General features: G+C 43.5%; 1 protein-coding gene across 5 annotated transcripts in view; it reads right to left on the bottom strand.

Moving 5' to 3' along the window:
* Positions 1 to 9,610: 9,610 nt before the first annotated feature.
* LOC107225599 (uncharacterized protein CG43427) overlaps positions 9,611 to 25,344 on the bottom strand; it is a 62,201-nt gene continuing 46,467 nt past the window's right edge. For 3 of the 5 annotated variants that reach the window (XM_015666119.2, XM_046746057.1, XM_015666120.2), the window contains exons 3-17: positions 24,612 to 24,800; positions 24,020 to 24,307; positions 22,297 to 23,649; positions 21,064 to 22,038; positions 15,111 to 15,368; positions 14,683 to 14,913; positions 14,260 to 14,621; positions 13,791 to 14,157; positions 13,565 to 13,627; positions 13,147 to 13,466; positions 12,522 to 12,762; positions 12,214 to 12,422; positions 11,760 to 11,935; positions 11,247 to 11,411; positions 9,611 to 10,879 (exon numbers count right to left, since the gene is read on the bottom strand). In XM_015666119.2, the coding sequence (XP_015521605.2) occupies positions 10,857 to 10,879; positions 11,247 to 11,411; positions 11,760 to 11,935; positions 12,214 to 12,422; positions 12,522 to 12,762; positions 13,147 to 13,466; positions 13,565 to 13,627; positions 13,791 to 14,157; positions 14,260 to 14,621; positions 14,683 to 14,913; positions 15,111 to 15,368; positions 21,064 to 22,038; positions 22,297 to 23,649; positions 24,020 to 24,307; positions 24,612 to 24,800 (5,220 nt within the window). In that variant the 3' untranslated portion in view covers positions 9,611 to 10,856. The remainder of the gene's footprint in view (positions 10,880 to 11,246; positions 11,412 to 11,759; positions 11,936 to 12,213; positions 12,423 to 12,521; positions 12,763 to 13,146; positions 13,467 to 13,564; positions 13,628 to 13,790; positions 14,158 to 14,259; positions 14,622 to 14,682; positions 14,914 to 15,110; positions 15,369 to 21,063; positions 22,039 to 22,296; positions 23,650 to 24,019; positions 24,308 to 24,611; positions 24,801 to 25,344) is intronic. The other 2 variants (XM_015666122.2, XM_015666123.2) reach the window with 2 other exon arrangements.

Genomic DNA, 25,344 nt, shown 5'->3' with positions numbered 1-25,344 from the left:
CTCGAAGGAAAAAGCACCTGCTGAAAAATGTCGGAATCACAGGTTTTCGTTGTTTGGCTGTAACTTTTGATGCGTCGATCGCAGCGTATTGGGACTGCGCCCTATCGATTTCTCTCGCAGAATTACGTCGGAATACGGCGTGAAAGGAATTATTCCAGCACTTTTTAAAATCGCGAAAATTTTCGCCAAAAGTACAAAGGGGTAAGCCTCGCTGTTTTTTTGGGCGAAAAACTTTGAGTCTCCGAATCGATTTGTATGACCCTTTTCTGACCAATTGGACCCCCAGGAACTCAGACAACGCAGCGAAAACAGGGTGGGATCAACAGGATAGAAATCACGAAGGAAAAAGCACCTGCTGAAGAATGTCGAAATCACAGGTTTTCGTTGTTTGGCTGTAACTTTTGATGCGTTGATCGCAGCGTATTGGGACTGCGCCCAATCGATTTCTCTCGAAAAATTACGTCGGAATACTGCGTAAACGAATTTATTTCAGCACTTTTTAAAATCGCGAAAATTTTCGCCAAAAATACAAAGGGGTAAGCCTTGCTGTTTTTTTGGGCGAAAAACTTTTAGTCTCCGATTCGATTTGTATGACCCTTTTTTGACCAATTGGACCCCCAGGAACTCAGACAACGCAGCGAGAACAGCGTGGGATCAACAGGATAGAAATCACGAAGGAAAAAGCACCTGCTGAAGAATGTCGAAATCACAGGTTTTCGTTTTTTGGCTGTAACTTTTGATGCGTTGATCGCAGCGTATTGGGACTGCGCCCAATCGATTTCTCACGCAAAATTGCGTCGGAATACGGCGTGAAAGAAATTATTTCAGCACTTTTCAAAATCGCGAAAATTTTCGCCAAAAATACAAAGGGGTAAGCCTTGCTGTTTTTTTGGGCGAAAAACTTTTAGTCTCCGATTCGATTTGTATGACTCTTTTATGACCAATTGGACCCCCAGGAACTCAGAAAACGCAGCGCAAACAGCGTGGGATCAACAGGATAGAAATCACGAAGGAAAAAGCACCTGCTGAAAAATGTCGGAATCACAGGTTTTCGTTGTTTGGCTGTAACTTTCGATGCGTTGATCGCAGCGTATTGGGACTGCGCCCAATCGATTTCTCTCGCAGAATTACGTCGGAATACGGCGTGAAAGGATTTATTTCAGCACTTTTCAAAATCGCGAAAATTTTCGCCAAAAATACAAAGGGGTAAGCCTCGCTGTTTTTTTGGGCGAAAAACTTTTAGTCTCCGAATCGATTTGTATGACCCTTTTCTGACCAATTGGACCCCCAGGAACTCAGAAAACGCAGCGCAATCAGCGTGGGATCAACAGGATAGAAATCACGAAGGAAAAAGCACCTGCTGAAGAATGTCGAAATCACAGGTTTTCGTTGTTTGGCTGTAACTTTTGATGCGTTGATCGCAGCGTATTGGGACTGCGCCCAATCGATTTCTCTCGAAAAATTACGTCGGAATACTGCGTAAAAGAATTTATTTCAGCACTTTTTAAAATCGCGAAAATTTTCGCCAAAAATACAAAGGGGTAAGCCTTGCTGTTTTTTTGGGCGAAAAACTTTTAGTCTCCGATTCGATTTGTATGACCCTTTTTTGACCAATTGGACCCCCAGGAACTCAGACAACGCAGCGAGAACAGCGTGGGATCAACAGGATAGAAATCACGAAGGAAAAAGCACCTGCTGAAGAATGTCGAAATCACAGGTTTTCGTTTTTTGGCTGCAACTTTTGATGCGTTGATCGCAGCGTATTGGGACTGCGCTCAATCGATTTCTCTCGCAGAATTACGTCGGAATACGGCGTGAAAGGATTTATTTCAGCACTTTTCAAAGTCGCGAAATTTTTCGCCAAAAATACAAAGGGGTAAGCCTTGCTGTTTTTTTGGGCGAAAAACTTTTAGTCTCCGATTCGATTTGTATGACTCTTTTCTGACCAATTGGACCCCCAGGAACTCAGAAAACGCAGCGCAAACAGCGTGGGATCAACATGATAGAAATCACGAAGGAAAAAGCATCTGCTGAAAAATGTCGGAATCGCAGGTTTTCGTTTTTTGGCTGTAACTTTTGATGCGTTGATCGCAGCGTATTGGGACTGCGCTCAATCGATTTCTCTCGCAGAATTACGTCGGAATACGGCGTGAAAGGATTTATTTCAGCACTTTTCAAAATCGCGAAATTTTTCGCCAAAAATACAAAGGGGTAAGCCTTGCTGTTTTTTTGGGCGAAAAACTTTTAGTCTCTGATTCGATTTGCATGACTCTTTTCTGACCAATTGGACCCCCAGGAACTCAGAAAACGCAGCGCAAACAGCGTGGGATCAACAGGATAGAAATCACGAAGGAAAAAGCACCTGCTGAAGAATGTCGAAATCACAGGTTTTCGTTTTTTGGCTGTAACTTTTGATGCGTTGATCGCAGCGTATTGGGACTGCGCTCAATCGATTTCTCTCGCAGAATTACGTCGGAATACGGCGTGAAAGGATTTATTTCAGCACTTTTCAAAGTCGCGAAAATTTTCGCCAAAAATACAAAGGGGTAAGCCTTGCTGTTTTTTTGGGCGAAAAACTTTTAGTCTCCGATTCGATTTGTATGACTCCTTTCTGACCAATTGGACCCCCAGGAACTCAGAAAACGCAGCGCAAACAGCGTGGGATCAACAGGATAGAAATCACGAAGGAAAAAGCACCTGCTGAAAAATGTCGGAATCACAGGTTTTCGTTGTTTGGCTGTAACTTTCGATGCGTTGATCGCAGCGTATTGGGACTGCGCCCAATCGATTTCTCTCGCAGAATTACGTCGGAATACGGCGTGAAAGGATTTATTTCAGCACTTTTCAAATTCGCGAAAATTTTCGCCAAAAATACAAAGGGGTAAGCCTCGCTGTTTTTTTGGGCGAAAAACTTTTAGTCTCCGATTCGATTTGTATGACCCTTTACTGACCAATTGGACCCCCAGGAACTCAGAAAACGCAGCGCAAACAGCGTGGGATCAACAGGATAGAAATCACGAAGGAAAAAGCACCTGCTGAAGAATGCCGAAATCACAGGTTTTCGTTTTTTGGCTGTAACTTTTGATGCGTTGATCGCAGCGTATTGGGACTGCGCCCAACCGATTTCTCTCGCAGAATGACGTCGGAATACGGCATGAAAGGAATTATTCCAGCACTTTTTAAAATCGCGAAAATTTTCGACAAAAATACAAAGGGGTAAGCCTTGCTGTTTTTTTGGGCGAAAAACTTTTAGTCTCCGATTCGTTTTGTATGACTCTTTTCTGACCAATTGGACCCCCGGGAACTCAGAAAACGCAGCGCAAACAGCGTGGGATCAACATGATAGAAATCACGAAGGAAAAAGCATCTGCTGAAAAATGTCGGAATCGCAGGTTTTCGTTTTTTGGCTGTAACTTTTGATGCGTTGATCGCAGCGTATTGGGATTACACCCATTCGATTTTTCTCGCAGAATGACGTCGGAATACTGTGTGAAAGAATTTATTTCAGCACTTTTCAAAATCGCGAAAATTTTCGCCAAAAATACAAAGGGGTAAGCCTTGCTGTTTTTTTGGGCGAAAAACTTTTAGTCTCCGATTCGATTTGTATGACTCTTTTCTGACCAATTGGACCCCTAGGAACTCAGAAAACGCAGCGCAAACAGCGTGGGATCAACATGATAGAAATCACGAAGGAAAAAGCACCTGCTGAAAAATGTCGGAATCACAGGTTTTCGTTGTTTGGCTGTAACTTTTGATGCGTCGATCGCAGCGTATTGGGACTGCGCCCAATCGATTTCTCTCGCAGAATTACGTCGCAATACGGCGTGAAAGGATTTATTTCAGCACTTTTCAAAATCGCGAAAATTTTCGCCAAAAGTACAAAGGGGTAAGCCTCGCTGTTTTTTTGGGCGAAAAACTTTGAGTCTCCGAATCGATTTGTATGACCCTTTTCTGACCAATTGGACCCCCAGGAACTCAGACAACGCAGCGAAAACAGCGTGGGATCAACAGGATAGAATTCACGAAGGAAAAAGCACCTGCTGAAGAATGTCGAAATCACAGGTTTTCGTTTTTTGGCTGTAACTTTTGATGCGTTGATCGCAGCGTATTGGGACTGCGCCCAACCGATTTCTCTCGCAGAATTACGTCGGAATACGGCGTGAAAGGAATTATTCCAGCACTTTTCAAAATCGCGAAAATTTTCGACAAAAATACAAAGGGGTAAGCCTTGCTGTTTTTTTGGGCGAAAAACTTCTAGTCTCCGATTCGATTTGTATGACTCTTTTCTGACCAATCGGACCCCCAGGAACTCAGAACACGCAGCGCAAACAGCGTGGGATCAACATGATAGAAATCACGAAGGAAAAAGCATCTGCTGAAAAATGTCGGAATCGCAGGTTTTCGTTTTTTGGCTGTAACTTTTGATGCGTTGATCGCAGCGTATTGGGACTGCGCTCAATCGATTTCTCTCGCAGAATTACGTCGGAATACGGCGTGAAAGGATTTATTTCAGCACTTTTCAAAATCGCGAAAATTTTCGCCAAAAATACAAAGGGGTAAGCCTTGCTGTTTTTTTGGGCGAAAAACTTTTAGTCTCCGATTCGATTTGTATGACTTTTTTCTGACCAATTGGACCATCAGGAACTCAGAAAACGCAGCGCAAACAGCGTGGGATCAACAGGATAGAAATCACGAAGGAAAAAGCACCTGCTGAAGAATGTCGAAATCACAGGTTTTCGTTTTTTGGCTGTAACTTTTGATGCGTTGATCGCAGCGTATTGGGACTGCGCCCAACCGATTTCTCTCGCAGAATTACGTCGGAATACGGCGTGAAAGGATTTATTCCAGCACTTTTCAAAATCGCGAAAATTTTCGCCAAAAATACAAAGGGGTAAGCCTTGCTGTTTTTTTGGGCGAAAAACTTTTAGTCTCCGATTCGATTTGTATGACTCTTTTCTGACCAATTGGACCCCCAGGAACTCAGAAAACGCAGCGCAAACAGCGTGGGATCAACATGATAGAAATCACGAAGGAAAAAGCATCTGCTGAAAAATGTCGGAATCGCAGGTTTTCGTTTTTTGGCTGTAACTTTTGAAGCGTTGATCGCAGCGTATTGGGACTGCGCCCAATCGAGTTCTCTCGCGAAATTACGTCGGAATACTGCGTAAAAGAATTTATTTTAGCACTTTTCAAAATCGCGAAAATTTTCGCCGAAAATACAAAGGGGTAAGCCTTGCTGTTTTTTTGGGCGAAAAACTTTTAGTCTCCGATTCGATTTGTATGACTCTTTTCTGACCAATTGGACCCCCAGGAACTCAGAAAACGCAGCGCAAACAGCGTGGGATCAACAGGATAGAAATCACGAAGGAAAAAGCACCTGCTGAAGAGTGTCGAAATCACAGGTTTTCGTTTTTTGGCTGTAACTTTTGATGCGTTGATCTCAGCGTATTGGGACTGCGCTCAATCGATTTCTCTCGCAGAATTACGTCGGAATACGGCGTGAAAGGATTTATTTCAGCACTTTTCAAAATCGCGAAATTTTTCGCCAAAAATACAAAGGGGTAAGCGTTGCTGTTTTTTTGGGCGAAAAACTTTTAGTCTCCGATTCGATTTGTATGACCCTTTTCTGACCAATCGGACCCCCAGGAACTCAGGCAACGCAGCGAAAACAGCGTGGGATCAACAGGATAGAAATCACGAAGGAAAAAGCACCTGCTGAAAAATGTCGGAATCACAGGTTTTCGTTGTTTGGCTGTAACTTTTGATGCGTTGATCGCAGCGTATTGGGACTGCGCCCAACCGATTTCTCTCGCAGAATTACGTCGGAATACGGCGTGAAAGAAATTATTTCAGCACTCCTCAAAATCGCGAAAATTTTCGCCAAAAATACAAAGGGGTAAGCCTTGCTGTTTTTTTGGGCGAAAAACTTTTAGTCTCCGATTCGATTTGTATGACTCTTTTCTGACCAATCGGACCCCCAGGAACTCAGAAAACGCAGCGCAAACAGCGTGGGATCAACAGGATAGAAATCACGAAGGAAAAAGCACCTGCTGAAAAATGTCGGAATCACAGGTTTTCGTAGTTTGGCTGTAACTTTTGATGCGTTGATCGCAGCGTATTGGGACTGCGCTCAATCGATTTCTCTCGCAGAATTACGTCGGAATACGGCGTGAAAGGATTTATTTCAGCACTTTTCAAAATCGCGAAAATTTTCGCCAAAAATACAAAGGGGTAAGCCTTGCTGTTTTTTTGGGCGAAAAACTTTTAGTCTCCGATTCGATTTGTATGACTCTTTTCTGACCAATTGGACCCCCAGGAACTCAGAAAACGCAGCGCAAACAGCGTGGGATCAACAGGATAGAAATCACGAAGGAAAAAGCACCTGCTGAAGAGTGTCGAAATCACAGGTTTTCGTTTTTTGGCTGTAACTTTTGATGCGTTGATCTCAGCGTATTGGGACTGCGCTCAATCGATTTCTCTCGCAGAATTACGTCGGAATACGGCGTGAAAGGATTTATTTCAGCACTTTTCAAAATCGCGAAATTTTTCGCCAAAAATACAAAGGGGTAAGCGTTGCTGTTTTTTTGGGCGAAAAACTTTTAGTCTCCGATTCGATTTGTATGACCCTTTTCTGACCAATCGGACCCCCAGGAACTCAGGCAACGCAGCGAAAACAGCGTGGGATCAACAGGATAGAAATCACGAAGGAAAAAGCACCTGCTGAAAAATGTCGGAATCACAGGTTTTCGTTGTTTGGCTGTAACTTTTGATGCGTTGATCGCAGCGTATTGGGACTGCGCCCAACCGATTTCTCTCGCAGAATTACGTCGGACTACGGCGTGAAAGGATTTATTCCAGCACTTTTCAAAATCGCGAAAATTTTCGCAAAAAATACAAAGGGGTAAGCCTTGCTGTTTTTTTGGGCGAAAAACTTTTAGTCTCCGATTCGATTTGTATGACTTTTTTCTGACCAATTGGACCATCAGGAACTCAGAAAACGCAGCGCAAACAGCGTGGGATCAACAGGATAGAAATCACGAAGGAAAAAGCACCTGCTGAAGAATGTCGAAATCACAGGTTTTCGTTGTTTGGCTGTAACTTTTGATGCGTTGATCGCAGCGTATTGGGACTGCGCTCAATCGATTTCTCTCGAAAAATTACGTCGGAATACTGCGTAAAAGAATTTATTTCAGCACTTTTTAAAATCGCGAAAATTTTCGCCAAAAATACAAAGGGGTAAGCCTTGCTGTTTTTTTGGGCGAAAAACTTCTAGTCTCCGATTCGATTTGTATGACTTTTTTCTGACCAATTGGACCCCCAGGAACTCAGAAAACGCAGCGCAAACAGCGTGGGATCAACAGGATAGAAATCACGAAGGAAAAAGCACCTGCTGAAGAATGTCGAAATCACAGGTTTTCGTTTTTTGGCTGTAACTTTTGATGCGTTGATCGCAGCGTATTGGGACTGCGCCCAATCGATTTCTCTCGCAAAATTACGTCGGAATAGTGCATGAAAGAATATATTCCAGCACTTCACAAAATCGCGAAAATTTTCGCCCGAAATGCAAAGCCTTACTTTCTTTTTATTTCCGGAGCCGAAAATTTGTGGTCTTGGATTTGATTTGTATGACTCTTTCCTAACTAATTGGACGCCCAGAAACTGACAAAACGCAGCGAAAAGAGCGTGGGACCAACAGCATACAAATGACCAATAAACCGCGTTGTTTTTTCGCTGCAACTTTTGACAGAAACATCGTCTTGACCATAGGGACACTGAGGATTTGCACAAAGGCGTACACTGCATATTAAGACCAACTGGAGGTACAACATGAAGAATCATTGGTCAATATTTTCAAATTCTTTATTCATACAAGGGTCACATCAAATACGAACAGTATTGTGCAATGCAGACAGCATTTTGCAGAGGTACATCGCACCTGTGCGCGCACGCTAGCTTGAACTCAAGCTACACTTACCAACTATAACCATACTCATCCTAAGTACTATTTCTCATATCTTGCTCAATACAATCCTCATTGCTCATCGTTTTTTTTTTTTACTCAACACTCAGATTTCCTGTCGAATGTTTAATCATTTCCTTTCCATCTCATTTTGTCTCACTTCAATAGTATCTGGTATCCATTCATGGTATTATACACTGACACCTGAACACTTGTACTCGTCCTAAGGCTTATCGAATAAAGCATTTCCGAAACTTTTTAACCGTGAATTTGTACTTTTTCTCCTTCACCTTCTCGAACACCAGGTCGAAATTATTTGTGTTTCAGTCGTGACTCTTGACGTGTTGTTCTCATTACGTGAAGTCGTGAGATTACTTCGGCATATGGTTTGAATACATCGATCTCAGTATTTTTTTAAATCCACGAACATTAGACACACAAACTGCAAAGCGATAGCTTCCTCAATCCTGTGATTTTGAACCTCAACTTTTCTTCCCAGAACCGAGTTAAATAACTCTTCCAGTATGATCCTTTCCTGCGATTCATACGGCAAAATGTGCTCGTGTTTGAATTACTTTGTTTTACTCTTTCGAGGCTGATTGCAGGATCCTGAGAAAACCGAAAGGCGTCCGTGACATCGCGCAAGCAACAGCTGAGAAAACACGACGAAATTTCACAACATCCCCGCAATTAGGCACCGTAGAATCATGAGCACCAGACTTACGGATGTCAAGAAGGTTACCCAGATACGCAGGTCGCAAGGTTAACCTTGCTTCCTAACTGATACAAAAACGGCGAAACTGTGACCGAAAAAATGCAAAGGGGTTAGTTTTGCATTTTCTGCGTCCTTCATGGCCCAAAGTTTTTCACGATTTTCAATCCGCACTATAATTTCTAGACTAATCGGTCCCCTAGAAAACAAAAAAAATCATGTAGAACGTCATGGAACCAACCGGCAAGGGAATATGAAAAGTATACCAAGAAATTCTTCGTTTTACGGTTCCAACCTCCAAACCATTGACCGCTTTGTCGCAGACAACTATTCCGGTACAGCTAATGCATAACATAAATTGTTTTGAGCATTTTCCATAAAGAACTAAAATGCTTTCGAAAACCAAAAGAAATTGCCCCGAATTCCTTGGCGAAGTTTGGACCGAAAAACTTTTTGCGTTAGACTTGATTTGTATGAGTCTTTTTTTTACTATTATCGATTTCAGAAACTCAAATATCACATTTTGAAAATTACAGGATTATTCGTTGCGAAAGTAGGACAAAATTTTTTTGTTTTTCGGTTGTTTCTTCTGGATGCGTAGTCTGATCGACTCGGGACTATGCGCCATCAATATCCCATGAAAGGATACCCGAATATCGCATGTGTGGATGTATAACTCACATATTCGAAATTATTTACAATACTCGGCCGAATTTCAGAAAATGTCAGTTCTAATGTGATGCGGGCCAAAGAATGATGCTTTTGTAAATCAATTCTCCGACAGTATCCGTTGGTACTCCTGAAAATGGTACGTCAATAACTAGTTCTTGTTCGGTTTACATCTGCCTCCGTCTATTTGTATCGCAAAGTTTAAATTTACATAAAACGTCTAATAAAGCTAAGATCAGGGACTCCAAAGAATCATGCATTTACCGCCATTTCTTATCTGGTACCTTCGAGGTCTACAGTTAAACATTTATTTCTCTTGTTAATATAAAATTACACGCTGTATAATAACATAAAACAGGTATCTTACAATATTTCACAATAATAATTATAGTAAGTGTAATATTAATTAAAATAACGATGACATTGGTCACGTGTCATTGAGCTCTTGATCTGAGTGTCTCAGGATCAGGGTAGCTTTCGGTCATTACAGTTTGAAGGGAAAGGCGTTCTCGGCTAGAGGGTATCAATTTTTTCCCCACGAATCAACATTCTACTCATGGAAGATCTGAATACATGCATACCAGCTAGGGTGTAATAACCTGTTAACCGGGCGTGACGTACTGACAGGTCCTAGTGAAAGAGCTCGCGCCCGTTATATGCTGCGTAATTTAAAAAGGGAATTCCCCGGTTAACAGATTCTTCGCTCGACAGTATTGGTAAATTTGATTTTTCACACACAGCTCGCGTCGACACTTTGAATTCCACGATTCATTCAGCGAGAATCTTGAGCTTTATTTCTTTACGTCCTTATGCAACTCTTTTTGAGCAGCATGTTTCTTTCATAAATATCACATTCCTTATATTACACAAGATTTAGACCCTCGTACGCTCTCGATTTTAGTCGTTCACACGAAACCGAAGCGTCAGCCTTGCAACATTTCGTCTCTGTACCGCAGTACTTTTTTGTGACCGCTGATCTCCCGATTCGTCGGGACGTATTCTTAACGATACGCATTATTATCACTGAGCTAATTACATAAATACACGCTATGTACATTGGTTAGTTTCAACAATATTTAAAACAATTTCTCTCTTACAAAACTGTAGTTACACACTGCGTCAAAACTTTAATTTCTAATGTTAATAATTATGGTACTACATAGGTAGAACAGTAACACACCTATTGAATATTTTATAGCAGTGTTCAGCTACACAGTATATTTATATAACACTTGACGTGGAAGAAAATAAAAATCAAAGTCCTCTGTTAGGTATTCGTACATATGCGACAGATATTTACAACATTATCAAAAACAAAAACAAAAGGGGGAAAAAATGAGACAAGGAAATGAACAAAAAGGAGGGTGAGAGAACTCATGTTATGCTATTATAATTTATATCGATAAACCCTGCCGAACAAGGGACTTAATAGCAAAGTAGCGAACTACACCTTATAAAATATAGCCGAAACACGCTATATTCAAGTTAGTCAGCTTAGATCCATAGCCCAAATTTCTACACACAGCTGAATTTGACACCTGAAAATTCAACACAAGAAAAACCACGTGAGTATGTGACAAGGGAGAAAATAGGACTAACACTAAAGAAAAGCGATAGAACGTATGTAAGACCGTGGTGGCAGCGTTGCGAAAACAAATGTGATTAGATGCGAAGTAAGAAACTAGAAGTCGTCCTATCTTCGTTGGTTTATTTACTCAACAATTCGTATTACTCATTCGTGGTTTCACAACGCGCGCACAGTGGATCTCACAGTAATTGTTACCTGGAGAGAAGATGGAAAGACTACATATAATAGATATTAATCTAACGAATGACACAGCTATCGGAAAAGGAATCGTTATTGCTATCATATCGCTAAAGTGGCGTAAGTTTACGTGTGAATACCATCGTCACTGGAGTAGCAGTTGTGGCAGTGGAGTTTGTGATTCCGTACACGTACATCGGTGCCCATGCGACCGTCGCCAAGACGGACGTGACAGACACAACACTTGAAGCATTCCATGTGGTAAAATAATCTCAAGCTTTCGATTATCATCGCGGCACCACGACCTGTGCACAAACCGATTGGTAGTAAGTCGTTAGAACAGGAATGGTTATTTTTGTGGCAAGTGCGCAAAAAATAGAGATTCCTTGCGAGCGTAAAGTGCCGAAACTCACACGAGTCAGCAAGTCCATATAGGTATGCTCACATGCCGCTAAACATATTTTCTGTACTACCTCCTGTCAATGACGAGAATATCGTGTAGTTTTTATTAACACTGGTGCTCGTAAAATCTACAAAGTAACCGAGTTGATGACGGAGGTAGCGCGGAAACATTATTTGTCAAGAGAAGAGGGACGTTGCAACATTGGTACAAATATAATATCCAAGCTATATGAATCAGGTAATGTCCGTACCGAGTTCATCACCACAGTGCGAACATTTCTTCTTCCCGCTAACGCTGAGCATCTTTTCTTGGGATTCTGCGCTGTTCGTCGTTATTTGTTGCTGAGCTCTTTGCTGCTGAGGCTGAAGCGGTTGTTGGGCTTGATGTTGGGCAGATATATGCTCGTGGCTCGAGCTGTGTTCCAATCTAATGTGGCAGAACGGATGCAACGAATGAAATCAACTTGACGCAGCGTGCCTTCGTTTTCGTGTACCATTAAATCGTATACCTGCAGGTCACTGGGTGGTTATTCTGTCTTTGTCCTCGCTTGAAAAAGTGACGAACATTATTTGGACCAATCAGGAAGCCGCTTTAATCAACTGTTTATCACTTTTATCACGGAGGACAAAGTCGCAGAACAACCCTGCTGGCTACGCTCTCCGACTACGAAGGAGATGTTTGTGATACAAGGTAATATGTCATACCTTCGTCGTGGAGGTAGAGGTTTCTCTTGTGCTCGGTTCTGCACTCTTTGGGTCAACGTTTGTATTATGGAATCCGGTAGTGGTTTGTTGTCCTGGACTCTCAGCGAAGCACATTGCATACTGTACGGAACCGAAGTACCCGTAACGTAAGATTGAATCTTTCTTGGTGATCGCAGATTCTGTTCGTTTATACGACGCTGTTCGGCCTCCTGAAAATCAGAAACAATCATACAGAACAGCAAGATCCCCCTGCGGCAACGATTACGGATTGAAATAAAAGAAAAATTCAAAATAAGCGACAATCTCACCTGGATGAGCCAGTGCTGGTAATTCATGTCCTGGGCACCTCTCGGGACGTCGCTCTTTCTCCGCTGCACCCACTGATCGCCTTGAACGATGCGAGGCCTCGGCGCCGCGCTGAGAGCCTGCAGGGTCTGCCTGGTCATCTGCTGTCCAGCATGATTCGACAAAGTAGTTGCGGAGGCGCTGTGACGCAATGACGCGTCAACCTGTTGTGGAATGGAATCTGCCGACGGCATGCGGCTGCTCCTGTAATTCATTCGCGACATCGCGGAGTATCAGAAAAACCGTTTTCAAATCGATCCCGCATTCGTCGCTGTCTAAATGCACGGTCATGAGTAACTACAGGTAAATCAATAGTCAGCGAATAGTCCGATTCATTCTTTTACACAACGGCACGGACGTGGATATCAGCTGAATGCGTCTACGTTTAACACGGTGTTACGTGATCGCCTGGCCGGAAATTGAACAGAATTAATTAAGCGTCGATGTATACTTATGGGCTGGCGTGTTCTACTCAGTCTTCCCTGGCTACAGCTCGCCGAGGAGGCTTGTTCCGTAACTCTATCGTTAATCGACTAAAAAACTACCTCGCGGGACAACAAGTAAATTCCCAGTCGATGCCGAGCTCACCTTATAGTAACGTCACGTTGCCTCTGTTCCACCAGTCTCAGGGGTTTCGCCGGTGGTATCGGGGGTGGTGGTAGTTTTCGCCTCTGACTATCTTCGAGGTTTGGCATAGAGGACCTGTAATTGACGGGTGGTAGGGCCTTGAATTGAATAGACGGAGTGTTCACCGGTGCCTGCACAACGTCCTGCATGGATTTCCACTGCTCCCGCAGCTGCTCCGCGAGCTTCTGCTGCTTCTGTTCACGATATGCCAGGTTGCTACGCTGCCGCTTCAGCTCCTCTTGTTCAAGCTGAAGAAGCTCCCTTTCCACGCGAAGTACTTCCTGCGAAAAATTCGTGGAATATGGTCAAGGTAATCGGTTCCAGTGACGGAACATGGGGAGTGAAGACAGCAAAACTATGACAGCGGAAATTTCCTTACCCCAGAAGCATACTCGTCCTCGTGGCAACTCAAATCGCCCAAATCAGTTCCCAGCGCCTTGTTCTACAAAGGATCAAAAGATAGACCATTTGTGAATGCTCGTATTATGGTGCGCATTGCAAATAAAGTGTGGTACAAGGAAAGAGACCGTGCATGAAAAACACTTTAATCAAATCTGGGGGGGTCGCTTTGAAACGGAAGGTGAAATAAGAAACCGACGGCTTACCTCTTGATCCCGTATCTGATTTTCGATCGTTCTCAATCGTACCTCAGAGTCTTGGGGTCTTGTTTCAGCGTTCCACCTTTCTTTTTCCTCAGGTTCTGCCTTGGCTTTGAGCTGTTCGTTGACGCAACGCGTCTCAGCCGTTCGTCGCTCCGCTTCAGCGATAGCGGCCGCGGTTTCCTCCTGCCGCACCGTGTCCGCTTCCCGTTTACGGAGCGCCTCTTCCTGCTTACGAATATTCTCTTCATTTTTCCGCAAAGTATCTTCCTGACGGCGGAGTTCCACCTCTTGAGCACGCTCACGCTCCAGCTGCATCTTCTCTTCCTCCAGCTCGCGCAGCTTGTGGGCCAGCTTCTCGCCTATAATATCACTGCGGAAGGAAAAAACATCGCGAATGCGAACACATGTACTTCAGACAGTCACAGTGAGTCGACGGAGATGACTTATCGAACGAAAGATTTCTCTGCCGTACCTGTTTGCCTCCCCGGTGTTACCGTATCTCCACTGCTCCTCCTTCTCCAGCACCTCGATGATCTCCCTTTCCTTCTTCGTAATCTCATCCTCCTCCGAGGATGTCACACTGGCGCCGAAGGGTTCACTGCTCTGTCGGCTGTGTTGCGACATGTCGGGGCTTATGGTCTGCTTGTTCCAATCCTCGGCATGACCGAGTTCGACTCCGGAGTCACGCTCGTGGCTCGAGTCCTGTTCGTAGTTGCTGTCCGTGTCGTAGGAACGGCGGTGAAGCTGCTCGACGCGTCTTTCCTCGGCAAGAATCGCTGCCATGTCCGGTGGTTTTGCAATAGTCAGTTCTCGCTCCAAGTCCTCATCGTTACCCTGTTACCAGTCATAAGTTAGATCGGTAAAGCGAGTGTGTGAAATTTAAAGGAATTCTCACCCCTTCGATCCCTAGAAAGTCCGATCGCCTCGTGCGCAGCTCTTTTTTGATTCTTCTCGTGGAATTCAGTCGGCGCAGAGGCTCGACCAGGAGGCCTTCCTCGTCGCTGAGATCCGCCGGTGGTGGGGGTGGCTTTTCTTTCGGAGGTTCAACGCTCGTCGGTGGTCCGAGAGGAAAGGCGAGGCTACTCGTCACGATTTCCTCGTCGCTCGAGAGATTCAGGGTCAAAATCTGGAACGAGTAATTCGTGGTTCATAAGGATTTCGGTGCGAATGAGACCGATGGCCTCCTTAGGATATGTAATGTAGATTTGGAGATTCACGAACAAAGTGATCGGCTGTTACTCGTTATACGTATAGCTCTGAAAAGGTTCGGCGGGCAAATCAATAACCTTGTCAGGCCTCGTACACATTGGCGATCCGACCCACCTGCTTTGACGTAGGAGATAAGGGACTTAGGATTTCCATCTCTTCGGCCGTCAGCGATGCCTTGCCAAACGTTAAGGTCAGAGGTCGCGGTACTTCCTCCGACGCAGCTGCTTCCTGAGCGCTTGCTAGCTTCGCCGGTTCGTTCTGCGTATGGTCAACTTCCGGTAGCAAATCGCGATCGTGCGAGAGATGAGGTATCTCAACCGGTGAGGTGACTCTGTTCGATTCTTGGACGATATCCGAAGAGGCGGAGGTTTCCTGGATGCAAAATGTGCGGAGATACTGGTTTAGTTGAGCACAATCCTTGGAAATTCATGCGAACAATGCTATTATAACATTAGTATTCGTTTCCTTGACACATCGTGAAAGTTTCACATACTCGGATATCGCGTTGCGCCTCGCGCTCGTTTAAAACAATGATTAATTAACGCGGATAGTTTTACCCTGCAGGAACGGAGGTGCACATCTTTCAAGGAGGCTTGGCCGCGCGTGTGAAACTGAAACAACAGCGAGAGGCACGAAACGAATTCTTATGTCACTAAGCGTGCAAACACCGTCTACCAATACAGTTACGTACGTTCAATGTACGGTACGGTGCATGAATCTATGTAGGAAAAATTAGTCACTCAAAGGTTGCCGGAAGCTATAAAAGAATCCAAATACTTATAAGTCACACTGTATTTGGTTGTGAAATAAAACTGAGGATCATTCAACCAACGCCTGCATACTTATAAGCACTGTTCGTCAAACAAACGCCAATTTTCCATTGAATAGTAATGTAACTCTAACAACTGGTTCAGAATATTTCTCGACGACCTAAGCTACCTACCATAGTAAACGTGCAGTAGGTAGTCCACGCGATTGACCCGGAAACTGCAACAACTAACCGTCAAGACCAAGAAGTGAGAAATTAATCTGCGCACAATAAGGTTCTTTACTTATGGGCGAGGGCGACCAGCGTGCAGAAAACAAATCACACAGCGCGGCACTGCAAAATAGAAGTTTCAGACACTGACTGAACTCACCGTAAGCCATCGCATGCCGTTAACGTAGTCGCGGAAACGTTATCAGGGTAAATCGCGGGAAGAGATAACGCCGGAGAGGAGAGGCGCACCTCATCCTACGGCTTACAAAGTCTAGAAGAGCTCTCCGCTCTCACGGTGAGATCATGCGTGATGGACGAAAACTACGACTGAGTGTCGATAGACACGCCAAGGCAGACTGACAGAGAGTCCGGGAGGCAGATGTTCGTTCTTTCGTTATTCTGTTGGGCCACAGAGAAGGGGCCCTGCGCCTCTATAAATCCATGCTCTGCCTGCTTTCCTGCCTGCCTGCCTGCCTGCCTGCCTGCCGGTTCTTCACGGTCAAATCTACGCTCTCTCCTTCGAGTAGTAAGATTTTTCACGCATTTTTATTTTTCTTTCATCCGCTTTAAACATGAGGCTAGGATTCTCGGTTACCGTGCGATGATAGAGACGACATGACATCGGTTCATATTTCTCCTACTTCGTTCAAACGTCTACGGGGTTTGAACGAGAATATCGTCACAAACCTAAATGTAAAATCTATTGTACCGTATGAAATATTTGTGAATAAGTTCCATGGTGTCAGGTTGCCGACATTTTTACACGCACGCGCTTCATTGGAGTATAGAGAGTGTTCATTTGAATACAGAAAATCACAGAATTATATTCAAAATTATTAAAGATTATTTATACAGCCAAACATGTGACGTGAAAGTTTCGACAATTTTAAAAACTTTTCCATAGAAATTTCTGTGCAACACCAGTTCTTGTCCTCAGCAGATTTTCGCCATTGTACGTAAAGAAAGATCAAGCAGCTCGCAGGCCTCGTTGATGACAAGACGCGACACAATTGCCCGAAACTTGTGTGACGCATAAATTGCATAGAAATAGTCATCCTTTTTCCAAATTTTGTGACGCTGAATTTATTCTGAGAGATTAAATATAGGAAGGACATGCGTTCGACACAATCGCAACTTGTGTGTTTCTCAGATCGAATGATTCATGAAAATGACTGCGTACGAGGTGTTATTACTCAATCGATGAATGTTCGAAACCCGAGTACGAATCGCGAAAAGTGGGGATGGTTGGATAATCAGGGCCGTAATACATCCGAAGCTGTTAAGTATCTTTTTTCCTTACTTCTTTTTTTATTTCTTACGAATTTTCGTGCTTAAGCATAACCTCTTCCGAGGTCTCGTACTTTCATCGATTAAACAGAGCTTCCATTCCGCCGTGTGAATGTCCTAGGATCTAGATATTGCAGGCGTTTGTCTCGTCGCGTCGGGTCTTTAGCGGGTTAAGGTGAGATTGGCGACGGTGAAGATATCGACGGAAGTGGGTCATTGTCAGTGTATGCATTATATACGTACGGTTGCTGGCCCATTCGGACCAACGCAAATAGACCGAAAAGTTGGTTTCATACCACGTGGTTCGATGATCATTTCTGTACTGAACGACGTCCGCGATGAATCTATTGACGGAAAAATCTGCTCGATTTTACCTTAGATACGAGAAGTCAGAAAATGAAAATTCAGAGCAAGGAGAGTAGATGAAAACAAATTGAATTATTACGTTGTTGCTTGGTTAGCATCGAACAGAGAATACGGCCGTCGAGAAAAACAAGGGTGAGATTGTATAATGTGGACGAATATTTTTAGTAAACTGTGGAAGTAAAAATAAGAGAACACGTGAATATCAGACCACAGATGAAAAGCGAAGTTACAACAAACAAGATAAGCGGTGATGAAGCGTTCACTCGGTAATATGCGATAATCGTAATGTCTGTAAGTTACATTTGGCGCAGCTTTAGTGCAAACTGACGCGATAAGCTATCAATGCATAAGCTTCGAGAGACTAATTAATGAATATATCATGCCAAGCAATAAGACTGTATTGTATAAGGTATATGTATAAATTGCAGGAATAAGGTTTTTTTTATGCGTATTTTGCGAGGTAAGCATTAAATGTTATTCTACTTTGCTCGTGGGATGCACAACATTTTTTTATTGTAGTATCAATCTGTTATTGGGGTCGAAAAAAGGTAATACTTTCCCACTGATGGTGAAAGATCAAAGTTACGAGTAACTGTTATCTTTGATAAAATTATACGAATATCAAGGCCGATAAAACTTCGTGCAGCAGTCGGATTTTCAACTGGTTACACGCAGTTTCTGTTCCTTGATATTCATTTAATTGGAAAGAAATAATCAGCCGTTATCTTGGTCTTGGACACCGTATTCCCACGACTCCTTTCTATTTTCGATCCTAATAATAGGTTGAAATTTAATAGTTGCGAGTAATGTTTGAATTGTGATCATGCTGTGTCTACGTACACGTAACTACAAGGCTGGATCGATAAATATAATCACCCCAGCAGAAAACATGTTATAGAATAGTTAAACCATTTCCTTACCTCAGGAAGAGCCCAATCTTAGAATCAAGTAGACGGAATAGAAATACCTCCGTGGAAATGAAGATACAGGCAGAAACGTAGAGATACATTTGCTACATACAGAGACAAACACGGGCAAGCGAAGGGAGAAATTCGTACGTTTTGAATGAAATGTTTTTTTTTTTTTGTTCAAATCTTTAATCGCATACGTGTAGCAATTTTATTATATTATAAGATTGATGTACAGTTACGGGGCGACCGATTATTAGCAACTATTTAACAACCTTACTGATCACCGGGGGGCTTCTCTACGTATATCCGTACCATTTCGAATATAATCTTGATTTCTAGTTTGTACAATGCTCGTCTGCCAGTCGACGATCAACATCGCGGAAATAAAAGTGACGGAAAGATCACTTCATAATCACGAGTACGCTCTGCACTGTAGAGTTCAAGTCGGTTTTATCACCTCATTGTGCCGTGACTAGTGGCGCGTGACGACTTGATAAGCGAATCAGGCGGGTGAACGTACCAACTATCGCCTGTCACTACGCATTACCTAGGTTGACAACAACTCGTATACATCTCCGGGGATAATAAAAACTAATTAACATCATTTTCCACGCGACGTGATTATGCGTGAACAAGTTTTAGGCCTAGCTGCGTCTAAGTTCACGCGAATTGTAAGAACCCTTTGCCTGGGACCCTGTTTTATTTCCTTGTGTTTTCTTCACATTACTATTATTATCATTGTTACAATTTTATTTTATTACACATAACACGAGATTGAAAGAGGCATTTGTGGTCGTTGCAGAAAAATAAAGTTGAATAGTTACACTTGTATAAAACGTGCGAATATATAGTCCCTGTTAAAGAATAGCCCGGTGGTACGTAGAGGTACTCAAATATCGTTTGTCTTGTATTCTAGAAGATTACACAACAATAAATTATGTAACACTAGCTACACAAGTGCGTGCAGGGAATTTCGTAAGAGAAGGTTAGAGAACGAGGACGACAATTGCGTTCTATTCGAACCAATGTGGCGGATGGCGACAAAAAGTCGTTCAAAGTCTGCTGTAAAGACAATGCCTTATTCTTTTTTCTTTTTTTTTTCTTTTTTTATTTTCTCTATCCTTTTTGTTCCTTTTCTTTTGCTTCCGCAATCGTAGCCCATGCCTTATATAAGGAACATCGATACAATCCAATCAACCGTTAATTGTCCTAAAAATAAATTAATGCAATTATATGTATTCAATGTTATACAGTGGATCTACTAAATAAGAGTAGTAACAATAGTTGGCAGAAGTATTAGATGATCACCAAAGCGATTGACAGGTGTAAATTGCGACAATGAACACTTTGTATAATACATGTACTGTAGGAAAATCATTATCATTAATTTTACATCACTTAAATCATTCATCTTCGTTCGATTACGTCGGTTCACTTCACAAGCCACGCTGGTCAAACAACCTTTTGAATGTACTTAAATTTTATTCAACCGTTACGCTGGTGTAGGTACGTATATATATTCGTATAATGTGCGTTTGACGATAATCAATTTTCGTATCGTTTATTTACATAGTTTGATTATTATATTCTGTGATAGCTCCTCTCTGAAATAGAATATTGAAACAAGTATTTTTTTTTTTCAGTGACTAGGGTGATTTAAGGGAATTCCCTAGTGAGGTAAAGTGATTAAGCTCACGTCAGAAAATTTGTGAAACTTTTAGAAAGCAATGCGTAGCCAGAGTAATTTTAGTGGTATCACAGACTTGAGACGCCCAACTAATGGGCAGACCGTTCCTAAACAATCGGAGGCCAAGAGAACGAAAATCTGACAACAACACTTACTTCCATGGCGCTATATTTCTGTGAGAAGGAACATCTCACAAGTTCTCTGTACTTTCACGTGATTATGCTTGAAGAGATCATACAGTCAAGTGGTATGTAAGACGTAGAACAAAAAAACAATCTTACTAAAAATTACCTTCAGGCAACTCCGACTTTTGAAAAATATTTCCTTCGCGGGTAAGAATACGTGAATGACGATTTACAAAAGAGAGCAGCTGTAGAATACTCGTTGGTCAATTTGTTTTCGTGAAATTCTTAGGCGACGAGCGTACAAGGCAACGCTGCAATTAGACCTATGAAATAATAATTGAGCTTGTTCGCAGCCGGCACTGTGCGATAAATTCCAACTGGAAGTATATCTAACAAATTGATGTAAAAAAGCGTTTCGCCGATGCCTAGTCGGTCGCTCGGTTGAGAGTCGCCTGATCGTTTGACCTAATACAACATGTATAATGTCCGCACATTGGGGAAACGAGGGTTTCTTGTATACGCTGTTGCTGATTCTTCAACAGCCTTTCGCGCCAGTGAATCATGGGGATACATCTAGCACGGTTTACTGGCACTAGCCTACCGTTACACACGTACATGACAAATGTACCTACGCACGACATGTTTATGTACAGAGAGGATAGACCTACTAGTATTTCCTTAAAGCGGTACTATTTTGTTCGTCAATTCTAACCTCGTAGTGTTCGCTGTCTCCTACCCGGGCGACTGTGATGAACGGCGTCACCGGAGGAGAAATGAAGGCTTCGCCTTGCCGGACCGACACCTTTTCGCAAACTTCCACCACCGTCTGCCGCCTCTCACCCGATGATTTCTGCCTTAGGGTGGTTATCACCGCCGGAGGAGTGGAAGGCTGTGGGATAGACACTGGAATTTGGGATTTTGGGGATTCACGATTCTCGTTCATCTCCGAAGACACGGTAGAATCATTCGCGGACATCTCGTCGAGGAACGGTGAGGCGCAACGATTTATGGTCGCTTCTACTTCCGGTGACGGATTGTTAGACTTGACTAAGTAACTCCGAACTTTCACGGTAGGCAGTTTAGACTGGGTGTTCGTGTCCGAAGACGTTGGCGTATTCGGGGGACTGGAGGTCGGCGACGATTTGAAATTGACCGTTTTCCGCGGCAAAGGGGTTGGTATCTTGGACGGCGATCTCAAAGGCGTGGCGACCTTTGCTACCTCAGGTGCATCGGAAGCAGGTAGCATCGAGATCGGGGAAGGCGTGGGTGTCAAGGAACCGCTAGCTTTTGGCATAGCATTCAGCGCCAGTGCCTGAAGAATGTTAGACTTTGTCGTATCTTGTTCGCGATCATTCTCCGACAGGCTTTCACTTTCCGGCCGTAATAGACTCCGAGTATCACTCAGCTCCTCGATATTGTTATTATTCAGCGACTGTTCGGTAGCTGTTTTTTGAGAAATACTCGTCGAATTTAAGTTATCCGTGGTGCAAGGGGGTTTTGGTTTCGGAGCGGGTGTTTCTGGAGGTGTTCTTCTAGGAGGGACCCTTGGACTTTGGTACACAATCGGTCGAGGGGAGGTCGGAAGTTCAGGAAGTGCGCTGCTGGTGGTGTTAGTGGTTATTTTTACCATTGGCCGAGGAGGACAAGATTTGTTAGTAGACAGATCCCCAGAAGTTTCAGCAGTTTCCTAAGAAAATCATATTTACAGAAAGAAGTTAATAGCCCGTAACCAGAAGTTTCTTGATCAAGAAAAATCTCTTCTTCGGTATAATATTGATGTGAAGGCGCGTGAAGCACTGAAGGGTCACAACACGGTGCCGATATAATTTAAAATTCAAAGTACCGTCACCTGATTGTGAGATTTGTTTTGAACGACGTATTCAGTACGTATGAGTAAATAATTAATGCAACATAATCGTCAACGAAAGACCCTCGAGATTCCTACCTTTTGTGTTGCTGATTCCGGATTGTTGGCAATAATTATCTCTGGTTCGGCTGTCGGAGGCTGCACAACGTGCGTCTCTTTGACGTTTTCCGGCGTGTGTTCGGTTTCAGGGTCGTTTGGTGGCGGTTCGGGCTTCTCCTCTATTATTTCTTGCCGTCCAACCGGAAGGACTATTTCATCGTCGACCGGCTCGTCGGCTTGACTGACCGAGCAGCTCACGTCGGCAGTGTGTATTCCCGAGTCCTCGCGATCGGTGTCGTTCAAAAGTTCAGTGGACGATGATGAGGCTGGATAACGTCGGGTGTAGTCCAGCTCCTCGAGGCTTTGCACTCGTTCGAAAGTGTCCGGTCCGCTGGATGCGTCTGCGTCCAGGGAATCGAGGCTGCGATGAAACGGGGCCCTCGGAACACGATACTCGGAATCTGGAGAAGAACTTCTCTCGCTCGGTGTCGACGTTTCGATTCTCGTCTCATTGTCTCTGTAGGCCAGGGTGTGCTTAGCCACGGTACGTTTGTCGACCTCCTTGTTCCTTGCGGCGTCCAGTGCGCTGAGACGATCCTTAATCGATGTCACAGAGAAATCGCCATTCTGACGAGATTCGCGGCTCGTTACTGTCACCCCTGCAGCCGTGATGGTGGACTCGTCGCCGCTCGAGTACCTCTCCAAGGTTGATAGTCTTTCCCTCAAAGGGCGAACGTTGTCCAACTCTCCGTTGCTATCGATTACCAACTTCTTAGCATTCTTCATTTCGCGCTCGGTCGTCTTTTTCTCGAGGTGTGACAGTCGCTCGCGGATCGAACTCATGTCGCCGGAAAGTCTGCTCAAGTTCTTGTTGCTCTTGTCCAGACTTCCACCATCGTTCTTCTGTTTCTCTAAATTCGACAGTCGCTCCTTGATGGACTTTGAACTGGTAAAGTCACCCGATAGCCTGCTCGACTTGCCATCGGAATTCTGCTGCGATCCCTTCTCGAAGATCTCCCGCCTTTTCAGAATGTCTACTTTGACGACCGGCGATCCCTTGGTCTCGTCGTTCAGTTCCGTTTTGGAAACCTTCTCTTTCGACGTCGAGCTACTCGACTCAACCTTGTTGTCCAGCTCGGCCAGAGATCTTCTGGGTATATTTTGGGAAACCCTCGAAACGTACCCTCGAATCGCACCTTCGTAGGTGTACTCCTCAGGCTCAGGAGAACTCGCGGTTGCGGTTGTCGCCGAGTCATACTCTTGCTGATTGTGATTACGATTATTGTGAAATTCGTTCTCAAACGTAGTCGCGTTTGTGCGATTGTTCCCGTTCTCGCTCGCAGCGTTGTCCACGTCCGAGTGATTTTTTTCGATCTCGCTGTCCCTGTCGCTCTGCGAATAAGAAAAAAAATTTAAAGACATAATGTTAGCAACGGACTGGATTCACACTCTTCGCTCGACGAAAAGGAATCATCGGCGTTAGAGAAAGCACCCAAGAAATATTGTCCCGGAGTAGGTGGATTAGGACAAACGAGACAATGATTTGTCGTTGGCCGTGACTATCAATGCAGTGTGTGCTAGACCGTTGCGCAGTGAGGCATTTGCTAGAATTAACAATTATAAATGTTGTAATGTTTGCTTTTAGAATCTATGATCGCGTAAATTAATAAAATTGCAGAAGAGATGTCACATCAGTCAGATTAGTGAAAACAAGCAGAGGAAAAGGAGAAAACGAATAGATTAATGAATAGACTTTACTCACAAGTACGCTGTGCGCGTCGTCGTGAGTGTCGCCGCTGACGGAACTTTTTCCACTGCTGGTTCCGATACCGAGGTCACTAAAATCATTGGCGTCTTCCTCGTGATAGACGGCTAGACCGACGCTCATTTTCCTTCCTCTATTGCCCCTCTCCTCCATCATCTCCGAGAACGTTTTACTCCGGCGTCGCTGCCTGTCGTGTTCTACGAGTTCTAGTTTCTTTACCTCAACCACGCGTTCGATTATGTGCTCCTGACGCTTCCTCCGGCTACTCTTCCAATTGTCCAGGTTCTAAAACAAACGATTGCGAAAACGATTTAGGGTTACGCTCATGTTCGTGTTCTCCAGGCCTACAAACAAAATGCAGCAATGATTGCTTGCGGCGAGGCCAGCAATATAATGGCGGAAATATCTCACATGCAAGACAATGAATGTACTGGGAGAAGTGTTCGTTACATTCAATCTGATCTGGTAATGACTAGTGAGAAAAAAAAAGTAGAATAAAATGAAAAATTTTCCGAAGTTCTTAAACTTTCACGTCCTCCATAAACTAGTAGAACCATAGACAATGATATAATATTCCATTTCATCTTACCGATTGCCAATCTTCAGGATCCTCGCGCACCTCCTGTTTTATTTTCTTCACCTCCTCCACCTTCTGCAGTTGTTCCTGCGCCGTTCTGTAAAGTGCACATGGCCCTACTTTGACGAACTGCAAGGGATTCGTGGCTTGCTTCGGAGGTGTTTTCAGGGTCGTCTTCAACTTTGGTGGTTCCGGAGTGATCTAAAATCATCGTAATATCGATATACATTAAAATACAATTCATTCAAACGTTTAAATCTTATTTCAATGCTCTGAACTCTACATCGTTCATCCTGCGTATTATCTATGGAACTATATTGAAATTAGAAGACACACCTTGTTTAATAATCTTTACAGTAATTAAATAATTTCACGGTTCGCTTTCTTGCGCTGTTTATTATACACGTAGAGTACACTCAGTTGTATGGCAGCCTAATTATTTCCAATAGTTGGTGCAATCACCGCGTTAATTTCAATTAAATCGTAATTGCTCGCGTGCTTTGTTATGCACATAATATGAAATTATTATAAAACAATCATCAACGGTATACGATTATACTATTACTTTTGTTATTACGATGCTGTTACGATAACTGTTGTTTCTATTGGCGAATCACAATGTACTCGTACGTAGGTACCTATGTCCTTGATGTATACCCATTAAACCCCGGATTCTGGGTGACAATTCATCTATCCCGATTTGGGCAGGCCTATAATTGTGTGCCTAATTTGAGCATGAGTTTTT

The sequence above is a fragment of the Neodiprion lecontei genome, chromosome 7, assembly GCF_021901455.1.
Source record: "Neodiprion lecontei isolate iyNeoLeco1 chromosome 7, iyNeoLeco1.1, whole genome shotgun sequence".
Lineage (NCBI taxonomy): Eukaryota > Metazoa > Arthropoda > Insecta > Hymenoptera > Diprionidae > Neodiprion > Neodiprion lecontei.
Note: the sequence above shows the minus strand (reverse complement) of the source record. Positions and strands in the feature narration are given on the sequence as shown.